The following is a 23,130-nucleotide window of genomic DNA, read 5'->3' as shown; positions in this document are numbered from 1 at the left end:
GGTGATCTGGCAGTGGACAAAAGCACGGTGAGTTGTTGGGCAAAGCGTGTGTCGTCATCGCCGCAAGGTCAAGCAAGACTGTCTGATCTCCCGCGTGTGGGCCGGCCGTGCACAGCTGTGACTCCTGCAATGGCGGAGTGTGCGAACACACTCGTTCGAGATGATCGACGGATCACCATCAAACAACTCGGTGCTCAACTTGACATCTCTGTTGGTAGTGCTGTCACAATTGTTCACCAGTTGGGATATTCAAAGGTTTGTTCCCGCTGGGTCCCTCGTTGTCTAACCGAACACCATAAAGAGCAAAGGAGAACCATCTGTGCGGAATTGCTTGCTCGTCATGTGGCTGAGGGTGACAATTTCATGTCAAAGATTGTTACAGGCGATGAAACATGGGTTCATCACTTCGGACCTGAAACAAAACGGCAATCAATGGTGTGACGCCACACCCACTCCCCTACCAAGAAAAAGTTTAAAGCCATACCCTCAGCCGGTAAAGTCATGGTTACAGTCTTCTGGGACGCTGAAGGGGTTATTCTGTTCGATGTCCTTCCCCATGGTCAAACGGTAAACTCTGAAGTGTATTGTGCTACTCTTCAGAAATTGAAGAAACGACTTAAGCGTGTTCGTAGGCACAAAAATCTGAACGAACTTCTCCTTCTTCATGACAACGCAAGACCTCACACAAGTCTTCGCACCCGATAGGAGCTCACAAAACTTCAGTGGACTGTTCTTCCTCATGCACCCTACAGCCCCGATCTCGCACCGTCGGATTTCCATATGTTTGGCCCAATGAAGGACGTAATCCGTGGGACGCACTACGTGGATGATGAAGTAGTTATTGATGCAGTACGACGTTGGCTCCGACATCGACCAGTGGAATGGTACCGTGCAGGCATACAGGCCCTCATTTCGAGGTGGCGTAAGGCTGTAGCATTGAATGGAGATTACGTTGAAAAATAGTGTTGTGTAGCTAAAAGATTGGGGAATAATCTGGTGTATTTCAATGCTGAATAAAACAACCCCTGTTTCAGAAAAAAAATGTGTTGCATTACTTATTGAACTGCCCTCGTAAGTATGAACTGCACTATTTGAAACAGAGCCAATGTTGCACACAACATCAATAATGACGTTTTGCTGTCTGTTGCTAAAGTAAGAGGTGAACCAATTGTGAGCTACTCCCATATTCCATAATGGTCAAACTTCCAGAGCAATATTTTGTGATCAGCACAATGAAACGACTTAGTTAAATCAAATATATGCCTTGTGTTTGAAAGCTATTGTTTAATCTGTCCAGTACCTCAGAGAGAGAGAGAAGAGAATTATAGCACTTTCAGTTGTTAAATGACTTCTAGAGCTGAACTGTACATATGATAGCAAATTGTCGTATAAGATGATCAATTATCCTTACATATACAGCCTTTTCAATAACTTTAGCAAACACTGATGGCATAAAGTAGGTCTAAAATTGCCTACATTATCCCTTTCTCCCTTTTTATAAAGTTGCTTTACTACTGAGTACGTTAATGGTTCTGGAAACTGACCATTCCCAAAGGAGAAATTACAAATATGGCTAAGTACAGGGTTAACATGTACAGCGCAGTACTTCAGTATTCGGCTGGGCACTCCATCAGATCCAAGAGAGTCCTTAGTCTTCACTGTTTTGATTATTGACTCACTCCCCCTTGTCAGTATGATAGAGGAATATTTCAGACCTCAATCTTGGTAAGGCATTTTCCAAGGGAGTTATACAATTCCCTGTAGAAACTTAAGTTTTTATTTAATTCACCAGCAATGCTCAGAAAATGATTGTTAAATATTGTACATATATCTGACTTACTAGTAACAGAAATATTTTTACTACGAACTGACTTTATACCGTTGACGTAGTTCTTCCTTCAAAACTGACCATATTGTTTTAATTTTATTCTGTGAATTCTATTCTATTTGCGTTCCATATACTCTCTTCCTTCCTAGTAACATTTTTAAGCACCTTACAGTACTGTTTGTAATGGACTACTGTAGCTTGATTGTGACCACTTCAAAAATTTTGATATAATTCCCACTTCATTTTGCAAGATATCCATATACCACTAGTCAGCCACCCAGGCTGTATATTAGTGCTAGTATCCCATTTAGAACACTCTAATGGAAAGCAACTCTCAAGATCATGAGAAATGTGTTAAGAAAAGCATTATATTTGTCACCTATTTTATCGGCATTATAAACATCCTGCCACTCTTCTTCTGTAATGAGGTGTAAGAAACTCTCTGTTGCCATTGGATTAGCCTTCCTAAATAGTTTGTAATTATATGTGACATTTGTTGGAGTATAAAAGCCTTTTCATATTAAAATTTGTGCAGCATGGTCTAAAAGGCCGTTCACCCTTTTATTAACAGAATGGCTATCTAGTAATGAAGAATGAACGAAAATATTGTCTATGCCTGTGATACTGTTCACCTGCACACTGGTTGGAAAAAACACAGTCTGCATCAGATCTTATGAGTTTAGGAGGTCTTCCAACATCCTTTTTCTTGCACAATCACATAGAAAATTAAAATTGAAGTCGCCCCGTATAACTAATTTTTGGTACTTCTTATAAGGTGAACAAAGAACCCTCTCTTGCTTGGGCAGAAATGCTCTGAAGTCAGGGCTAGGGCGCCTATAAAAAAAGAACAAGCCAATGGACATCCTAGCGAGATTTTTCTTGGAAATGTACAATTTGTAGCAGAAATAAGTTGATAGAAGAGCAGGAGAATAAGATCTGTGTCCTTCACTTGCAGTTACAAGACACAAAGGAGGAACTAGATAGGTCAAGGAGGGTGAAGGGTGCTGTGGAATGAGAACTGGCAGTTGGTAAGAAGGCAGTACTTTGTGTATAACCAATAGATTTGACCAACTGTGGGGAAGAGCCTCTTGTAGCTGTAAGAAACCTGTAGCAGTCCTCAGCAGTTAGGAAGCCTTAGTCAACTGCAATTTCTAACAGAAATTTCAATAAATTCAACTGCCCCTGCACAACATTCAAATACCTGTTCAGTGCAGTGCAGTGATACGTTTATGGACTCAAATGGAATACTGTTTTTTACATACATGCCCACTCCCCCATTCTGCAAAGAACTCCTTCAGAAACAGCCAGCTAATCTGTATCGTGGTAAAGGAAGCATATGAATTGTCAAATTATGTAAGTGGTGCTCCAATATACCAATAATGTCAGTCATCATCTATAAGCAGTTCACTAACTTTACCTCTAATACCTCTTATATTTTGATGAAATATGCTAATTCCTTCTCTACTTGGATACCTGACCTCCTGTGAAAGTAATTACTTTGTTAGAGGGCTTCTTTCAAGCAGATATACCTATCAGCTGACTTAAAGCTAAAAAAGGTGCAGCTCTAACACAAATTACTACAGGAATTTTTCAGTGAGTGCTCCCACCACCACCACCACCACCACCACCATCCACTACACTGTCACCTATGAGCTTTGCCAGCTTCCCCTTCCCATACCTTTTGATGTGCAGGCCATGCCTAGTGAAACCTGATCTATTGATAGACTCAGCTGGCACCCTCCGCCATCAGTGCTTTCTCCAGCCCCATGTTAATACACCTAACAGCAGCATTAAGATGAAGCCAATCATGATGCTGAAACAGTTGGTTGAAGTGCACATTAGTGCCACCAGTTTGAGTAGCTATCTTTACCAGGTCACCACCTAAATCATATTCCCTGTCCATATAAAGACAGTTTCTCACTCCATCCACAGTCTACCTGATCCTCTCTTGTAAAATTCCTATGTTACTCAGCTATGCTGTCAGTCACCTAAGCCAACCCTACACTTGGCTTCATAATGCTGGTCACCTGGTACTCACTGCCCAAGACTTCCTGCAACTGCTGGCCCACACCTCTGCCATTTGAAGTACCTAGCAGCAGAACTTTCTTCTTTCTGTTAGAAATTGCAGTTGACTAAGGCTTCCTAACTGCTGAGGACTGCTACAGGTTTCTTACAGCTACAAGAGGCTCTTCCCCACTCAACTCTGACAGTTGGTCAATTCTATTGGTTATACACAAAGTACTGCCTTCTTACCAACTGCCAGATCTCATTCCACAGCACCCTTCACCCTCCTTGACCTATCTAGTTCCTCCTTTGTGTCTTGTAACTGCAAGTGAAGGACACAGACCTTATTCTCCTGCTCTTCTATCAACTTATTTCTGCTACAAATTGTACATTTCCAAGAAAAATCTTACTAGGATGTCCATTGGCTTCCCGACTGCATCCCCCCCCCCCCCCCCAAATCAAAATTCTTTGAACAAATCCCACACAATAACCCTTTACTCACAAACCTACGAGAAAGCCCACACTTCTCACTCATGAAAAATTTTTAACATTTACTGAAAAAATTGAATGTCTATGTTACCTAAGTTCAAATAAAACAGTAGAACTGTTTAAAGAACTTACAATAGTGGTCTCAAAATTCTCTCTACTAAGAAAGCAACAACTTCTATAAATACTACTAAACCACAATTAGCACCAGTATCACCAGAACTTCACACAATTTCTTAGCTAAAACAAAAAATTCAAGTTGCCACTGGAACACTCAACGAAATTAAACACAGTGAATGAAAATTTTACCGAAATATTTGTAATGCCATATTCAGTTGCGCACCGTGGCAGAATTTTATTTCTTCCTTGGTCACACTACACAGAATGTTGTAGAAATGGTGTCATGTTATGTATTTTGGTGTGCTATGTGTTGAAATAGGTTGTCTGTAAAAATTAACAGAAATGGACTGGCAGTGATGGAACATTACCAGTTTCAGTGATAAAACCACACTTCGAATTGTCAAAAGGCAAAATCTGTAATGTTGGACTCATTTTCGCCTCACATTTGCCACAAATCTTCTGCTGAATTACCAGAAAAATGCACATTTTCAATGTTTTCACTGTCATCTTCACTAGAATTGTTTAGAAATGAACAACTCTCATCATCAAAATCACTGTCACTATCACTGTAACTTAGAGATTCCTTTAAAAGCTGTAAAATCTCTTCTTCAGAACTGAAAATGAGCAATTAGCCACTGCACATAGGCAAACTTGAATGTAATAATTCAAACATTCATTTAAACGTAACTGCAGCAGTTTAACACAGAGTTAACACAGATTCCCCTAGGTGGCAGCACGAAGCACCATTGATAGCTAGTACTGTCAGCTTCGAGAATTGAGCATGTGAGAACTGCGAAAAATCATGTTGAATGAAGATCAACATTGGAGCGGAAAACAAAATTCATAATGTGTAGCACCACTCGATGTTGGAGTGGGAAGAGTTGTGCAAAAAAATGTGGCTGTTGGCGAGGGGCAGAAGACTTCCCATGGCAACACTACCGGACAGTCCAAACATCTTAGGGCTAAGTAAAGAGAGAGTGATCCACCATCTAATGGACAAATAAACACCTCTGTTATCATCTCTCTCTCTCTCACTCCATGAGACTCTGCAGAGAGGTTTGGAATTTAGAGCAGGGCATTGGAACTTTGCCAGGCCAATACTTTTGATGAACTTTTTTTCTAGCCCAAGGATTTGAACTGTGTGCCTCGTAGTGCATCGCCACCATGCAAGTGTGCATGTGCTTCAGCAATTTGAGCAACTTCACAGCATAAAAACAGTACTAAACAGCAGATGTAGAATTATACTGTGACTGTAGACAGCAACTAAAGATGTACCCAAAAAATTCAAATGCATTTGACATTAAATACCTTTTTATGACTGTAAGTGACACCTCACTGGATTCAGATAGTTAAGGCTCTAGTATCTTCCATCGTGACAAATATGTAAAACACTTTTTTATTTCAGTTCTGTTCATAGTGGAATGTGAGTATAGCAAGAGATATTTCTGTAAGTGCTTTTGTGCAAGTTGATGAAGAAAAATGATATCCACTACGAGGCACACAGTTCAAATCCTTGGGCTGGAAAAAAAGTTCATCAAAACTATTGGCCTGGCAAGGGTCCAATGCCCTGCTCTAAATTCCAAACCTCTCTGCAGAGTCTCATGGAGTGAGAGAGAGATGATAACAGAGGTGTTAATTTGTCTATTAGATGGTGGATCTCTCTCTCTCTCTCTCTCTCTCTCTCTCTCTCTCTCTTTACTTAGCCCTAAGATGTTTGGACTGTCTGAGATATATATATATATATATATATATATATATATATATATATATATATATATATATATATATATAGTGACTACTGTGGGTAAATGCAGAATTCTTGCTTGTCAGAACTGGATGGCTTCATGTTACAGATGTAGAGGACAGCAACTTGAACCCCAGTTGATGCCATACATGCTCCCTTGGACTGGCATATTTTTCCTTATGTATAAATTTTTCAGCTCATCTCCTTCAGAGCATGAATTACATACCTCACCTGATGACTTTATTTCTGGTTTGAGGAGGGGGTATCTTGAATAAAGCTGGCAGACAAATGGGAGATATAATTGAATATGTAAAAGAACTCTGAGCAACAGTATCTGTCTGAGTACTGCTTAAATCAGAGAAATAAATTAAATATACCTGCCCAATTAGGGTTTTCTTTTAGGATGTCATTCATGATTTTCAATGGAGTAAATTTCTTGTTGGAGGTTTAGCACTTCAGAGCTTTAAGTTGTACCAAATTTGGTCGTCTCTGTCTTTGATGTTGAATTCATACTGTTTCATTATTATCGACTGGCTGAAGTAGTGGAGAGGGCTTCTGCTACTCAGTAACACGTGATCGTGATCAGTTATGGCAACAACCGTCAATTGATAAAATAAACCGCAGGTGGTGTAATTATTGTATTAGAACAAAAAGCAGAAACTCGCATATTTTTCTGTGCTCCTATTGTGTTCTGGCTGAATAAACCACTGTGTCAGTTATTTGTAGCAACTGCTACTGGATGCAGAGGGGGAAATGCCATGTTGTGCAGGTAGTGAGAAAGATAAAAGTGCAAACAAGATAAATGTGATTGAGGAAGGATGTGTTGTTAAGTGACATGCAAGGACAATGGAAAATGTTCAGTATGATATTGAATTGTAGGTTGAAGCATTACAAAAATAAGTAGAATGGTGCGCCAGACAACATTGCTAGAGTGAAAGCACTTGGTTCAGATTATGCAACCATCTGTAGGTGATGTGCTATGTATACAGTCTCAACTGGAATACTGTTAGAGAAGAAGAAAGTTGATGAACTAATGCTTGTAAATGATTCAGTATACTGATTGAGATCATATTGCCTGTGCTATGCAAATACCTCGATCACATAAAAAATTAAAATTCGAGAAATGCAAAAATCCGTGGAAGAATGTGAATCATCGAATCTGCATGGTCAGTCGATGAATGCAGTAGTAACACATGCAGTGTTCTTGTCAAGGACGCCACTACTGGATAGCATGTTTCGTAAGACAATATGTCATGGTCTGTCATTAAAAATGTCATTTACGTATGACGTGTGGTGTTAGTATTTGGTAACAATGCATTTACCAATAGGCATTTGCCAGTAGGCAGTTTGTCAGTGCATTTGCACATGATCACTTATTAAGGTAGAAAACCAACTCAGGTGAATCCTACATCCAATTATCCTACCTTGTTTATTCATGAAATATTTATCGTGTATGTAACATTTTTAATGAATTGTAACTGACCAGCGAAATGTCATGTATGACAGATATAATTATATCAGTGGAGCTATTAATATGTTTACAGTTCATTCTTTGTATGTAATTCAGTTTCCCCCTTAACAGAAGAAAGACCCTCCCTTCAGAGGTAAACGGCCATTATAGATTATCAGTGAAAGATTTAAAGGAATTTTCTTGATGGCGACTGTGTTACTAAGTGACTATCCCAGAACCCATTACCAGTTGCAAGTTGCCTACCCAAAAGCTTCCAGGAGCAACAAAAATTTGATTTTCAGTATTTCACATTATTGACCAAATTTAAAAATTTAAAATGTTGTCATTATCTATTCATTAAGAGGTATAATCTTACGTTAAAAGTTTTAAAACAATAAGACAAGTATTACAGCCAGAAACCGTTTGTTGTGAGGCAGCATAACTGATGGCATGCAACTACCTGGACTTGATTCATCCAGTATTTGAGAATGAGGGCACTTAGCGATTTCCAACAAACTTCACACAAAATTTGAAACCTTTATCAAACTTTTTGTCACTGACATCTTCCTCAGAATGATGAAAGGAAAAAGATTTTATCACTTACATTTTTTTGCTGTTCATTCAGTAAAACTTCACATCAGACACGTTTTAATTTTTTACTTCTCTATTGCCAACTGTATTCATAACACAGTTTGCAGACAGTATCCACATATACAACTGAATATATCTGCAAAAATTAGAACTTCTTCCAATCCATATGTGGCATACAGCAAACTAGTGCTTAACAGTATTGGTTAAAAATAGTCTTGGTTGCAATTTTAGTTTATTTTTCAATGATGGACGCAAGAGGCACCAAGATCTGCATAACGCAGACGTTCACAGGAGCGAGTACAGAGTAAGATGGGGGGGGGGGGCTTATTCTGTTACTCGCTCCTGTGAACGGGAACACATTATGCAGATCTTGGTGGCTCTCGCGTCCATCTAGAAAAGATAACCTAAAGATGCCTAAATAAGGCAAAACGCGTTGTTGAAAAATAAAAACCTAAAATTGCAACCAAGACTGTTTTTAACCAATATCTGCAAAATTATGTCACTGCAAGATACCCGGTATAGAAACTACGATGTCCTGAATGCTGACTTGCATGAAAAACTTGGTTTTGCTTAAAATGGAGTGCAGTGAAGGCACTTAGCGACTTCCAGTAAACTTTAAGCAAGCATAATTTCAAATATTTTCACAAATTTTCTGACTTAAATGGTTAATGTCGAATATTTAACACATTAATTTATATGTAAAGTAATCAGACATTTGAAGCTGTTTTATGCATGGTAGTTTGATTTTTTTAAGAAGTGGGGTGTATTGGTTTTTAGTTTGTATTAATAACTCATTTCAAAATCATTATTTTCCACAGATCTGATCACAAGGTGGTGATTTTTTAAAGTCATGAATATGGAAGAAAAAGGATTGTAATAAAGACATTTGCATGTATCACTGAGTGCAAAACTTTTATTTATCCAAATACGCTGTTTGATGATGTAGTATAGGACTTGGAATGATGTATTATAGGCCAAGTTCTGTCGTTGAAATCTGGATACATAACATGGGCCAGGAAACTACTTCAAACAGTTCTTATAAAAAGTAAAGCATTGTAACAACTACATAGGACTGCATTTTCACATAGTTCTTCTTCAGTCAACATACAGTGTTTTTGGCTCTGGTAATTACACAGCAAGTATCATGCGAACCATTGTTATGCTACTTGTGACAAGTATTACCAATACTGCTTTCTTCGTAAGTTCTAAGCAAATATTTAAGTGTTGTGTAATGCTAAGTGATATTACCAGTGTTTTGAGGATTTTAGTACTGAAGGTAAGCAATTGCTGGAGGTAAGCAATGATGTATGTGAAAACAGTGCTGGAAGTGAGTGGGAGGGAATAAATTGCACTAATTAAGAGCTGATATTATTAAGATGGAGTGTTCAAATAAAAATATAGTGACTCAGTAGTCTGAGGATTACTGCAAATGAGTCATTTTAAAAGAATGTTTTTCAGAAATTGACTGGGTCTACAATCCTTTCTCTGCCTGATTTAAAATACACTGAAATATGTACCATTACAGGAATAACAACTTGAGGAGCAGAAAAAGGGGTGTGAGGAGGGGGGGGGGGGAGGTATAATCGGGTTTCTTAGGTCGAAATTATGTATAAATCTCATTTTCATACTTTTAAAAAGAAAGTAAATAGGTGGACATGCCTTTAATATATCTGTGCAGGCTCTGCTCGTTCATATATATTTCATTCTCTTTTTAACACTTCGGTAGTTAAAAAAAGTGCTCTGGCAGTGAAGACTGGCATGTGTAATGTCCTTGAATAGTGTTAATTATCTGAATGGTAAGTTAATTAGGCCATCTTCCAGTAATGGCTACATTCAGCTAACTATACCTGTATCTCTGGTGTCTGTTATTTCAGACATGTCGCAAAGAACAGACACCATTTTGATCCTTCAGCCACTATGAATTGAGATGAAAAGGAATAAAACACATTAGCTGCCAGTGCCCATTGACTTAAATCATTGGGGCAAGTAGAAAATTTGTACCGGGCTGTGAATCAAACCCAAATCTCCTGTTCACCAGGCAGATGCACTGACTACTATGCCATCTGGACACAGTGGTCACCATAACTGAGCAGGCAACTCTAGCACGCCTACCGTCAGACCCAAATTCTCAACTTATACCACACACTACTGATGCAGTGCCCCTGCTCATTAGCCTCATTACTTGTGGCATCTCGTTGATTCACTTAAGAGTTTGAGCTTGGTGTGCATCTACACTGAAGGCCAGTGACAGCCAGTGAACCCTTCTGTGCGTGTGCACACACAGCTCGAACTGCTTCAGGAATCGCTGAGATTCTTTTTTTTTTTTTTTTTGTTTTCTTGTTGTGATATTGTATTTTTGGTCTACATTTACCATCTTTGAAGTTTCAGTATTTGTTGAGTACTACTGCAGGTTTGACTGTGAATGTGCTTCAATATACGGATTTTAACCCTCTATTTACTGGAATGCTAAAAAATATAAAATCAGGGCTCAAAATTTTTACTTCAATACTTCAACTGTTCTTGAATTAATGCCAAATTAATTTCAAAAATCATACAAAGTTATTAAAACACCCAAAACTCTTGACAGGATTATACAGGCGGAAGTCCCAAAAAAATCATACGGCTAGTGTTATTGCTTTTGGTGATACTTATAAAAAGAGTTATTATTATTATTTCTTTACTTTCTCAGACTTTTTAGAAGTCTGGTTAAGAATGGAGTGACGCGGACCTTTATCAAGCGTCACTTCCTTTTTGCTGTACGGTACATGTTATATTGCATTTAGGAACTTTCGGGTAATTGAACATGTATCAATAATTACGGATTTCTGTAATTGTATATATATGTTTGGATGTAGCTGTATTGCATTGATGTATTGGTGGATATTGTGTGGTATGACTCCTGTAGTTGATAGTATAATTGGTATGATGTCAACTTTATCCTGATGCCACATGTCTTTGACTTCCTCAGCCAGTTGGATGTATTTTTCAATTTTTTCTCCTGTTTTCTTTTGTATATTTGTTGTATTGGGTATGGATATTTCGATTAATTGTGTTAATTTCTTCTTTTTGTTGGTGAGTATGATGTCAGGTTTGTTATGTGGCGTTGTTTTATCTGTTATAATGGTTCTGTTCCAGTATAATTTGTATTCATCATTCTCCAGTACGTTTTGTGGTGCATACTTGTATGTAGGAACGTGTTGTTTTATAAGTTTATGTTGTAAGGCAAGCTGTTGATGTATTATTTTTGCGACATTGTCATGTCTTCTGGGGTATTCTGTATTTGCTAGTATTGTACATCCGCTTGTGATGTGATCTACTGTTTCTACTTGTTGTTTACAAAGTCTGCATTTATCTGTTGTGGTATTGGGATCTTTAATAATATGCTTGCTGTAATACCTGGTGTTTATTGTTTGATCCTGTATTGCAATCATGAATCCTTCTGTCTCACTGTATATATTGCCTTTTCTTAGCCATGTGTTGGATGCGTCTTGATCGATGTGTGGCTGTGTTAGATGATACGGGTGCTTGCCATGTAGTGTTTTCTTTTTCCAATTTACTTTCTTCGTATTTGTTGATGTTATGTGATCTAAAGGGTTGTAGAAGTGGTTATGAAGTTGCAGTGGTGTAGCCGATGTATTTATATGAGTGATTGCCTTGTGTATTTTGCTAGTTTCTGCTCGTTCTAGAAAGAATTTTCTTAAATTGTCTACCTGTCCATAGTGTAGGTTTTTTATGTCGATAAATCCCCTTCCTCCTTCCTTTCTGCTTAATGTGAATCTTTCTGTTGCTGAATGTATGTGATGTATTCTATATTTGTGGCATTGTGATCGTGTAAGTGTATCGAGTGCTTCTAGGTCTGTGTTACTCCATTTCACTACTCCAAATGAGTAGGTCAATATTGGTATGGCATAAGTATTTATAGCTTTTGTCTTGTTTCTTGCTGTCAATTCTGTTTTCAGTATTTTTGTTAGTCTTTGTCTATATTTTTCTTTTAGTTCTTCTTTAATCTTTGTATTATCTATTCCTATTTTTTGTCTGTATCCTAGATATTTATAGACATCTGTTTTTTCCATCGCTTCTATGCAGTCGCTGTGGTTATCCAATATGTAATCTTCTTGTTTAGTGTGTTTTCCCTTGACTATGCTATTTTTCTTACATTTGTCTGTTCCAAACGCCATACTTATATCATTGCTGAATACTTCTGTTATCTTTAGTAATTGGTTGAGTTGTTGATTTGTTGCTGCCAGTAGTTTTAGATCATCCATGTATAGCAAATGTGTGATTTTGTGTGGGTATGTTCCAGTAATATTGTATCCATAATTTGTATTGTTTAGCATGTTGGATAGTGGGTTCAGAGCAAGGCAGAACCAGAAAGGACTTAATGAGTCTCCTTGGTATATTCCACGCTTAATCTGTATTGGCTGTGATGTGATATTATCTGAATTTGTTTGGATATTAAGTGTGGTTTTCCAGTTTTTCATTACTATGTTTAGGAACTGTATCAATTTAGGATCTACTTTGTATATTTCCAATATTTGTAGTAACCATGAGTGGGGTACACTATCAAAAGCTTTTTGGTAATCAATGTATGCGTAGTGTAGAGACCTTTGTTTAGTTTTAGCTTGATATGTCACCTCTGCATCTATTATCAGTTGCTCTTTACATCCTCGTGCTCCTTTGCAGCAGCCTTTTTGTTCTTCATTTATAATTTTGTTCTGTGTTGTATGTGTCATTAATTTCTGCGTAATGACTGAAGTTAATATTTTGTAGATTGTTGGTAGGCATGTTATGGGGCGATATTTAGCTGGGTTTGCTGTGTCTGCTTGATCTTTAGGTTTCAGATAAGTTATTCCATGTGTAAGTGTATCAGGGAATATGTATGGGTCTGCAATGTAACTGTTAAATAATTTAGTTAGATGTGAATGTGTTGAGGTGAACTTCTTTAGCCAGAAATTTGCTATTTTATCGTTTCCAGGGGCTTTCCAATTGTGCGTAGAATTAATTGCTCGGGTGACTTCATGTTGCAAAATTATCACTTCAGGCATTTGTGGTATCATCTTGTATGTATCTGTTTCTGCTTGTATCCACCGTGCATGCCTGTTATGTTGTACCGGGTTTGACCATATGCTGCTCCAGAAGTGTTCCATGTCTCTTATGTTTGGTGGATTGTCTATTTTTATGTGTGTGTTACCTATTGTTTGGTAAAATTTCTTTTGGTTTGTGTTGAATGTTTGGTTTTGTTTCCTTCTATTTTCACTTTTTTTGTATCTTCTAAGTTGTTTCGCCAAAGCTTGTAATTTTTGCTTCTTTTCATCTAATTGCTCTATTGCTTCTTGTTGAGAGATTTTACCTAACCTTTTTCGTTTTTTGTCTGATATTTCATTTCTTATAAATTGTGTTAACTGTCCGATGTCTTTTCTCAGTTTTTCTATTCTGATCTGTAGCCTGTGTTGCCATGCTGGTTTTGTGGGTTTCTTCTTCTTCTTCTTCTTCTTCTTCTTCTTCTTCTTATTATTATTATTATTATTATTATTATTATTATTATTATTGACCCACAAGATGATATTACACTTTGAATGAGGTAGAAATTCCACTTTTGTAGATGAACAAAGGTCACATCTGCCTCTCGAATTGACAAATGTTGGCCAATGAGATCCAGTATTCTGAAAACACATGTCATTTGGTACTGAAAATGCTACCTTTCTTCTATTTGGAATGGAAAGAGGAGAAGTTTGATCACCTTTTGGCCTTCCCCATTTTTTGGACATTTGCTTTCCAAGTGTGAGTAGCCCAAGTGTAGTTTTATGTTTCAAGTCAATGAGTGGAAGTGTCCCTTTTGTGTCACAGTATGAAATACAGGAATTCACAAGGATCATTTCTACCATTGCATAAAACAATCCATACAAATACTTTTTTGACTTTGTCTATTTCATAAAGAGACCTAAACATGTCAGCTTTATCTACACCACCCGTGTGTTCATTATAATCTCGTACAGCTATCAGTGCTCCCACTTCAATCTCTGTTCCCTCTTTCTGGGTTCTGGATACACTGCATATTTCATTTCCACGATAATTTGAAAGAAAGTGAACTGCATGATTGTCCACCCACTTGACAAACAAGAGGTTCGTGTCTGAGAATCTAAAATCAGACTCTCCTCTCTTTAGACACTTACCTGCTACAAACTCTGGAGGTCCTTCACGTTTTGGTCATACAGTACCACAGGAATAAATGCCAACATCCTTCAGCTGCTCAACAAGTTTAGGAGAGGAAAAATCGTTATCCATCATAATGACTAGCCTTTTCCTTCTAAAGATTTTGTCAAATTCAATACGACAGAACCCTCTAAACAAACATTATTTTTGGAGATTTTAGTGGAATTTATTCTGGTTTCCTTGGTATATTTCAAATTCATAAATATACTGAGACATGCCTGATGATGTGCGCCCGAGTTCATATCCTCTTTTGATGGGCTTCATGAGATTATATTATTTGATTGGAAACCTTCCTTTGAACACCACCATACTTTCATCAGTACATTGTACTCTTGCTGGATCCCTAAGTTTCATGAAATTCTTGTTCAAACTCAATACTAGTGGGTGCACCTTATACAGTTTATCAGAGTTGGTGACATGGAGGTTGTCAAGAATTTGGAAATCTTGCTTGTCATTGTATGCTTTACTAGTGGAACACCTAAATTTGGGTCACAGGACCAGTAATCTCGGATTCTGGGTAAACGGTGGTAACCAAAAAGAAACTGTAGGCCAAGGAGTGCATATATGTCATTGGAGGTTTTTACTGGTATGCATCTTTGTTTCTGCTGGGAATATAAACTGCTTTGGAAAACAAGATTTTCCACAATGTCGATGTCAATATAACACAGGAAAAAGTTAACTGATGTATCAGTCCTCAAAGTATTCTAAAACTACTCCTGAATGTTAACTAAAGATGGGTATTTTTGTGGAGAAATTCCTTTTCTTCCACTGCACAGCAGAGGCAGGTACAGCTTGAATATTTTCTTTTCATTCTCCTCCTCTTCTTCATTTGCATTTACTGTAGGTATTGCTGTATTTTGTGCAGAGCTAGCACATACCCGAAGAGTTTTTGCATTATTATTCTTTGAATTACTAATCATTGTTTCATCTTCACTGCCATCACTACATTCAGATGGTGTGTCAATATCATCTGGAAAATTTTCTAGTTCAGTAAGAATTTCATCGTCTGTAAGACCTCTTCTGTAATAGGTTGCCATAGCCTAAAACAAAATAAATGGCATTTTTATTTTTTTATATAAAATGAATTGCCTTACTGTCATCAGCAACGAAACATTTTTATTTTAAAAGAATATGAAACGCGAAAAAGCTACATATGTCAAAAGTAACTAACGTCAATACAACCTCAGATTGTGACTCCTAAGTACCAGTCATATTTCACATTATGATTGAGTATTACAACGGCACTGTACAGACATTTTATCAGAATTAACCTTAGTATTTATAAAAGTTACTAAATAAATATTTTCACTCACATCAGTGTATCTATAAACCTAATTTTTATTTTCGTAACTTCACAGCATTATTTCACACACCAAGCAGCCATTTGCAGCACAGACGTTCATATTCGAGGCTGCTGTGTACGCTTTCAAATGGCGCGTAGTCTGTGCTGACATCTAGTGTAGGAAGTATGAACTTTTAGGAATGTGACATGTGTCCCTACAGGTCTAACGTGCTGTTGAGTTACATAATTCTGCACAAAACATGCCGGGACAGCTAAGTCCTGCAAGTAAATAAAGGGTTAAATGACTACCAATACCACCCCTAAAACAGGAAAGTGTTCTCCGTAGCATGTGTTTGTAATAAGAAATGTCTGTTTTCTGGACATTTCTAATTTTTAATGAATAACAAAAAATACCGTCATTAAGTTGGTGAAAAAGTCAAAGGATTGTATAATTTACAATCATATATTTTAACGAGATATTTAGGCATTCTTGAGTTCTTATTTATAATTTTGTGATTATGTTGTAACTATGTGTTGTCCTTCAATTTTTCTTTGTCACATTCAATTAGGAAATGAAATGTGCCACAATTATAAAGATGTTTTTTTAGGTCACAGAAATGACTTGTCACAATTTGTGTAAAACCTTAAGAATTAGTTCATGGTATTGGGGATGAAGTAGCTATCTTCCAAGAAATAAGTGCAGCTGTTCATCGTCAGTGATAGCTGCAGTCCTCGTACTACAGTGTCTCGCAAAAGGCTTTAATCGAAGTCCACTGTTAAAAATTGCACAGTCTCGGACTTGTCAGAATGCATTTTGCAGACTTTTACTTTTCCATAATGATCTTCACCCTTGCTACACTAAAATGTGTTAAATTTAAATTCTGCTCATTGGAAAGCTTACCTATCTGATACGCTCAACATGTACATTCCAGATAACACGAACACCATGCAACCTGCCAGCACCACAGATCTGCTCAAGGGCATCCATGTACTAGATTACATTCTGAATAAAAGAGATTTTCTGCTCATTCTTGAGACAAGAAACTTGACTTGAATAATAAAAAATGCCATGAATTGTTGCATATGTTGAAAGATTTAGTCATTTGCCACCCGTATAAATTTCACTTTATGTAGTAAAAGATTTTATTAAACAGCATGTTATTTGTTTTCTGCAGCTCTGTTTAGATCTAAAATCAAATGAAGTTGGAAACACATTTAAGAAAGTTGTGTCGAAAAAAGAGAATTTAGAAACACTTGGAGGAATGTCAGATGCATCTAGTGAAGGTACAACACATTCAGTGAGGTTGGAGGAGCAACTGGCATTTTCTGATTGGATTAACACAAATCTGAGGCTTGATCCTGATCTGAAGCACTTACTACCAATTGACTCAGAGGGCAAGACACTTTATGAGAAAGTAAAAGATGGTATTTTGTTATGGTAAGTAATGTCCTTTGCCATTTTCTGATATTATTGTATGTTTGCTGTGGTGTGCTTCTGTTTGAACACCAATACATCTTCACTGGTAAGATAAGTACTCAATAAATAATTTGAGATATAGTTAGAAACTTACTCTGGTTACATAAGACTGTAAATCATTCCTTATTGGGAAGAGACCAATCACCTTTCATGAAAATATTGCTGTAAAGTACAACCAAATGATTATTGTGATTTGATTGTAGTTGGCTTTTGTTATTGCTATTTGTAACATTTGTAAAGTAGTTTGTAACCTTTATGTGTAAACTGTTAATGATAGTGTGCTTGCAAAGATGTATGGTGTGTATTTTCTTTGTGTTTACTTTTCTGTTCTTGGTGTCATGCACCCCCACCCCCTGCCCGACCATCACCTCACTCCCTCCCTAGATTTTGGCGATTATTATTAGGAGGTTAGCTGAAACTCTTTGCTTGGGTATGATAAAAATGCACTGAGTTTACAAAACTTGATTTCTACAGTGGTTGGTAATTACATCGCCACTTGACAAATCCTGAACATCGTTTTGAAAGTTCAGTGTTTGGCATCTTGTTTCTCTCGTAGTAGTAGCAGTAGCAGTAGCAGTAGCAGCAGCAGCAGCAGCAGCAGCAGCAGCAGCAGCAGTAGCAGTATTATTCCTGATAGTTTCATTTTCCTAAGTTCGCTGAACTAAATATCAGTAAATTGCTACAGTAGAATATATTCAAACTATATTTGAGGTGTACTGAGGGCTTAAAAACCCTGCTAGCTAGCGTTTAATTATAGTAATATAACTTCTATGTCAATAGGAGGTTGCAGATTGGAAATGTGTAAAAGTGGGCATTATCTTGTTGGCTGGAGCATTATGTATGACCAGCAATGGAAGTTTGCATAAGAACACTTGGATTTCATCATATAATTCTGCAACCACTGCATTGTGGTTGACAACCAGTATGAATTGTGTCCTTAAGTAGAATGTTATAAAAGTTTTAAAGTCTCACATTGTTAATTGCAGTGTACACTTGACTACAGGGCAAAAGCAAGTAATCATGTTAGTAGAAACGTTTAAAACTGTAATGTGTGTTCTCAAAGTTGCATTCATTCATTCAGTAATGTCTTCTCAAGAGTGTAGAAGACACTTTCCGAGGGTTCCGAGTAGAAGTCCAAAGTTGTTTCTAGTTGTGAATGTATTAGTCTAAGATGAGAAAATCAGTTACTATGCTCCTTTCTTATATTTTGTATTGAGATTTTCCTTCACAGTGTAAGTTTTCATTGCTTTACTATTCTGTTGTGTGACTGGACATATTGTTCTTGTAAGCATGTATGTAATGGAGCATTAGAGAACTCTGTGGGGGTCGGGGGGGGGGGGGGTTGAGTTAGACTAGAAGATCATGATTCAGTCATCATTTTGGTGGAATATTTTCATTATAACAAGTTAAGTGAAATGTTAGTGCTTTGATTGTTGTCATTGATGCAGCAATATCTCAGATCACAATGATTTTAGCTTGCTGCACAAATAGTGCATGCATTATTTTTTCTTTGAATCTATTTCTAGTCACCCATATCACAAATGAAAGGAGTTGCCCTTTCTTGTTGTTCTAATAAAAGAATTTCCTGTTCATTTACATTGCCAATCTGTTTACTGGAGTGACAGTGGTAAGACACACGAAGGTGGGTTCATATCCCCATTTAGCCATTCATATTTAAGTTTTTCATTATGTCCTTAAATTAATATGTATGGGCAATGGAATGGGTGCTCTAGTTGGCTGTATCTTATTTGTTCCTCATCCTTGGCCACTTAAGACAAATCTCAGTGCCCAGTGGTCTTGGGGAAGGGATGTTAAGATTTTAACCTTCCTTCCTTCCTTCCTGCCTTCCTTCCTTCCTGCCTTCCTTCCTTCCTTCCTTTCAGTCTTATGTTGCAGTGCACTGCAGAAATCTGAATTATGTCGTAGATGAGAATAACTACTCCCTCCCTCCCTCCCTTCCTCCCTTCCTCCCTTCCTCCCTCCCCAATCCCCTATTGTATGTTTTTATCTTTCAAGTCCATGTGAAACTTTCACTATTTGTTCAGCTACTAGAAAGCTGTTTGTGTTGTTGTAAGGTGTGAAATAATTACGTTAACATGAAGCATTCATGTTAATTGTGAAGTATTCATGTTAATTGACTTTCATTGTGGAAATAGCTTGCTTTGTTCTCAGTTGTTATTAACAGTGTGATAGTTCTGTTAATGACCTGAAGGATAGTACTTAGTGTTAGATTTATTAATCACATAGATTGATAAAAACGTCACAGAGGTGTGCAGTGATATAAAGCTTGTATTTTAAAGATTGTGCATGTTTTACTCAGAATAATGGTTTCACTAACGTAGCATGTAACCTTTCCTGTTTGCAGTAAGATAATAAACCACTCTTGTCCTGATACCATTGATGAAAGAGCCATAAATAAGAAGAACCTGACTCTGTACACAAAGCATGAAAACTTAACTCTAGCGTTAGTATCATCCCAAGCTATTGGTTGCAATATAGTAAACATTGATGCACATGACCTTGCTAAAGGAAAACCTCATCTGGTCCTAGGTCTTTTGTGGCAGATTATAAGGGTATGTACAATATGTTTTTGTTTCTTTCATGAAAACTGTTGTAGATTGTGAACTATATGTAAAAGATATGGTGTTAAGACTGTGAAAAAGTACACTGCTCATAAAAATTAGAGGGACAAAATTGAAACACCTGTGTCATTCAGGAATGTTTGGAGTGAAATGCATTTGTCATTGAAAACGAAACCTTTATTTAACGGGAATATGCATATCCCGTTATCTTCTCATCACACAATTCGCCACTGTGACCACAAATTCAATATACTGTCATAAACGAAGTGGAAACTCTTTCATTTAAGTCACGTAAGGCATAAAAAGAAACATTTCAGTATCTGGTGGGCCTTCCACATGCCACTACTACCACCTCACGTATTCAAGGCATGCACCTGACAAGTCTGAGAAAATTTTCTTGGAGAATTTTTTTCCCACTCCTCAGGAAGGACCTTTGCAAGTTGCAAGAGTTTGAGGTGCTACAGGACGGAATATCCCATAAATGTTCAGTAGAATTGAAGTCATGACTGAGAGCAGGCCAGTCGAAAATTTGAAGTGCAATGTCCCGTGATGTTTGCATGGTGGCTGCTGGTGAGCATCATCTCACATTGTCTTGTTGCAGGATAAACTGGGGACACATTACAGCTGCAGTGGGCACAGTGTGACCCAGTACAATCTCATTGATGTACCTTTGAGCACTAAGTCAGCACGTGAGTATCTGAAAGTCCAATCGCCTATGAGTTCTGGTGCCCCTTCACACCATGACTGAGCCGCAGCTAAATCTATCAATTTCCTGGACTGCTGCTTCATTATAATGTTCACCACGATGGTGACATATGTGTATGCCCATCACATCATGTTAGACAAAAGCACGACTCATTTGTAAACAATACATTGTGCCATTGATGCAGCTGCCAGTGCCATGCCTATGTACCTCAGCAAATCAAAGTTGATCTGGCGTGTGCCGATTAGTTACGTGAGGGATGTGACGAGGTCTTCTTGGTCTTAAACTGGCTTCATGGAGTTTGTAGCATATTGTTTGGCCACTCCCACTGCAACTAATTTCTGCTCTTAGATCATTTTGTAGGTCCTGGACACGCTGTGTACTGGCAGAGAGAACTGTTAACCATACATCAGTCATCTCTTGCTGATATTTTCCTATTTTTTCCCTTGCCCTGGCTTTGTGTATATACAGTGAAACCCTCCTTTAACACTTTTCAAGGGACTTCAAAAAAATGATGGAAAATGTGGGAAATAACGTTTTAAGCTGTAAAAGTTATGTATAGGATACCCCCTTGCACTTTATGCATGATATGTGTACATAACAAGCATCAAAAGACTTGTCAGGGACATGTTTATTATCTAATGAAGGTTTATTATCGAATAAAAACTACAGATGTAACTGGCACTTACAACTGTCTGGGAAGTAGGAACGTTGGACTCAATTTCATATGTCATAATCGATGTTTTTGAAAGCCTGCAGCTGTCATTCATTATTTAAATAATGAAATATTGCACTATTTACATATTTTTCTATGCTTAGCATGACAAGTTTTGGTAATTTTTCTCATTGTCAAGTGCAAATATGTACTTGCACTGTAGTTGTCTTCTTGAGGTTATCTGCACTTGACAAAAAGAATAAATTGTCAAACCACGCTTTGCTCAGCATGAATAAAATACATAACTGACGCTGTGTTTAAACTAAAAACATTTGAGTGATGAAAAGTGTATGATGGTGTCAACTTGTGCTCCAAGTGGCCATACGCTGAAACATGCTAAATATGGTTTGATAAAGGTGTCACAATGATTAAACACAGTTTGGAAATGGTTGTGACTGGTCATGATATCTTCATTGGAACAAACCTAGTTACTCCCATCAGCCACCATGCCAAGTAGAGCTTGGCGGCTGTTGGAGATAAGTCACGAATTTGTCCAACTTTTACACGTTTACCAGTTCAAATTTGCTGAGTAGAGTGGCCTGGTGTCGAGAAACTTAACCATGTAATACTTGAAAACACTACTGGACGGCCAACATCATTTTTTCTCTGCAAACATTTTCTGCAAACATTTTTTTTCTCTACAAACGTTTTTCTTTTCCCTCTCTGCAAACATTTTTTTTTTCCCCTCTCTGCAAACATTTTTCTTTCTCCCCTCTCTGCAAACATTTTTCTTTTTCCTTCCTCTCTGCAAACGTTTTTCTTTTTCCTTCCTCTGTGCAGACGTTTTTCTTTTTCCTTCCTCTGTGCAAACGTTTTTCTTTTTCCTTCCTCTGTGCAAATGTTTTTCTTTTTCCTTCCTCTGTGCAAACGTTTTTCTTTTTCCTTCCTCTGTGCAAACGTTTTTCTTTTTCCTTCCTCTGTGCAAACGTTTTTCTTTTTCCTTCCTCTGTGCAAACGTTTTTCTTTTTCCTTCCTCTGTGCAAACGTTTTTCTTTTTCCTTCCTCTGTGCAAACGTTTTTCTTTTTCCTTCCTCTGTGCAAACGTTTTTCTTTTTCCTTCCTCTGTGCAAACTTTTTCTTTTCCCCTCCTTCTTCTCTGCAAACTTTTTCTTTCCCCCCCCCCCCCCCTTCTTCTCTGCAAATGTTTTTCTTTTCCCCCCCTTCTTCTCTGCAAACGTGTTTTTCTTTTTTCCCCCTCTCTGCAAACTTTTTATTTTTTTCCTCTCTGCAAATGTTTTTTTCATAATACGTAAATCCTGGTAAAATTATAAATATGTTGATGCAAAATCGGGTGCAAATTAACATTGTGGGCATAGGAAATTTGACTGGACCAATAAAAAAATCTCGTAAATGGCAGGAAAACGTTAATTCCGGGATCGTAAAAGCGGGGTTGTACTGTATCAGTTTCATGAAATCATTTCCAAGCACTCCCAACAATATATAAAGCCACATTAAGTCCAACCTTCCTGCCGTAATGTCACTGCCCACACATTCTGCCTCTGTCAGAGGCCTAATATTGACTGATGAAACATAAACAAAGAGTATAAAGATGAACTCGTTTCTTGCACTCACTAGATGGCAGAGTGAGACATTTCTCGTCCACGTTATTATTAGGCATAGCATGATACATTTGAATGCTGCCACTAAGCTATGGCTTTCAAATGTATTGTGGAGGATTGTTGTCATTATTAAAACTCATCAGAAGACTAAGAGCAACAGTATATATCTTAATCACACACTGCATATGTGCTACTCTCTGTCAAATTCTTGTCCTTCTAATTGTGTTGAGCTGTGTATATCTTTCTTTTTATATTTTCTTAAATAATTTCATAAATGCCTGGATGCCACCATCCTGTTATCTTAATTTAGTTTGTACTTAGTAGATATTAGTTTCCAGTTATTTTAATTCACAGTAAATCACTGATTTGAAACATA

At 37.4% G+C, this 23,130-nt stretch overlaps 1 protein-coding gene across 2 annotated transcripts in view; it reads left to right on the top strand.

Moving 5' to 3' along the window:
- The window catches only part of LOC126248625 (plastin-2), a 223,659-nt gene that overhangs the window by 104,028 nt on the left and 96,501 nt on the right, over positions 1-23,130 (top strand). For both annotated transcript variants that reach the window (XM_049949796.1, XM_049949795.1), the window contains exons 3-4: positions 16,894-17,156; positions 19,561-19,768. In XM_049949796.1, the coding sequence (XP_049805753.1) occupies positions 16,894-17,156; positions 19,561-19,768 (471 nt within the window). The remainder of the gene's footprint in view (positions 1-16,893; positions 17,157-19,560; positions 19,769-23,130) is intronic.

This window comes from Schistocerca nitens, chromosome 3 (genome assembly GCF_023898315.1).
Source record: "Schistocerca nitens isolate TAMUIC-IGC-003100 chromosome 3, iqSchNite1.1, whole genome shotgun sequence".
NCBI lineage: Eukaryota > Metazoa > Arthropoda > Insecta > Orthoptera > Acrididae > Schistocerca > Schistocerca nitens.
Note: the sequence above shows the minus strand (reverse complement) of the source record. Positions and strands in the feature narration are given on the sequence as shown.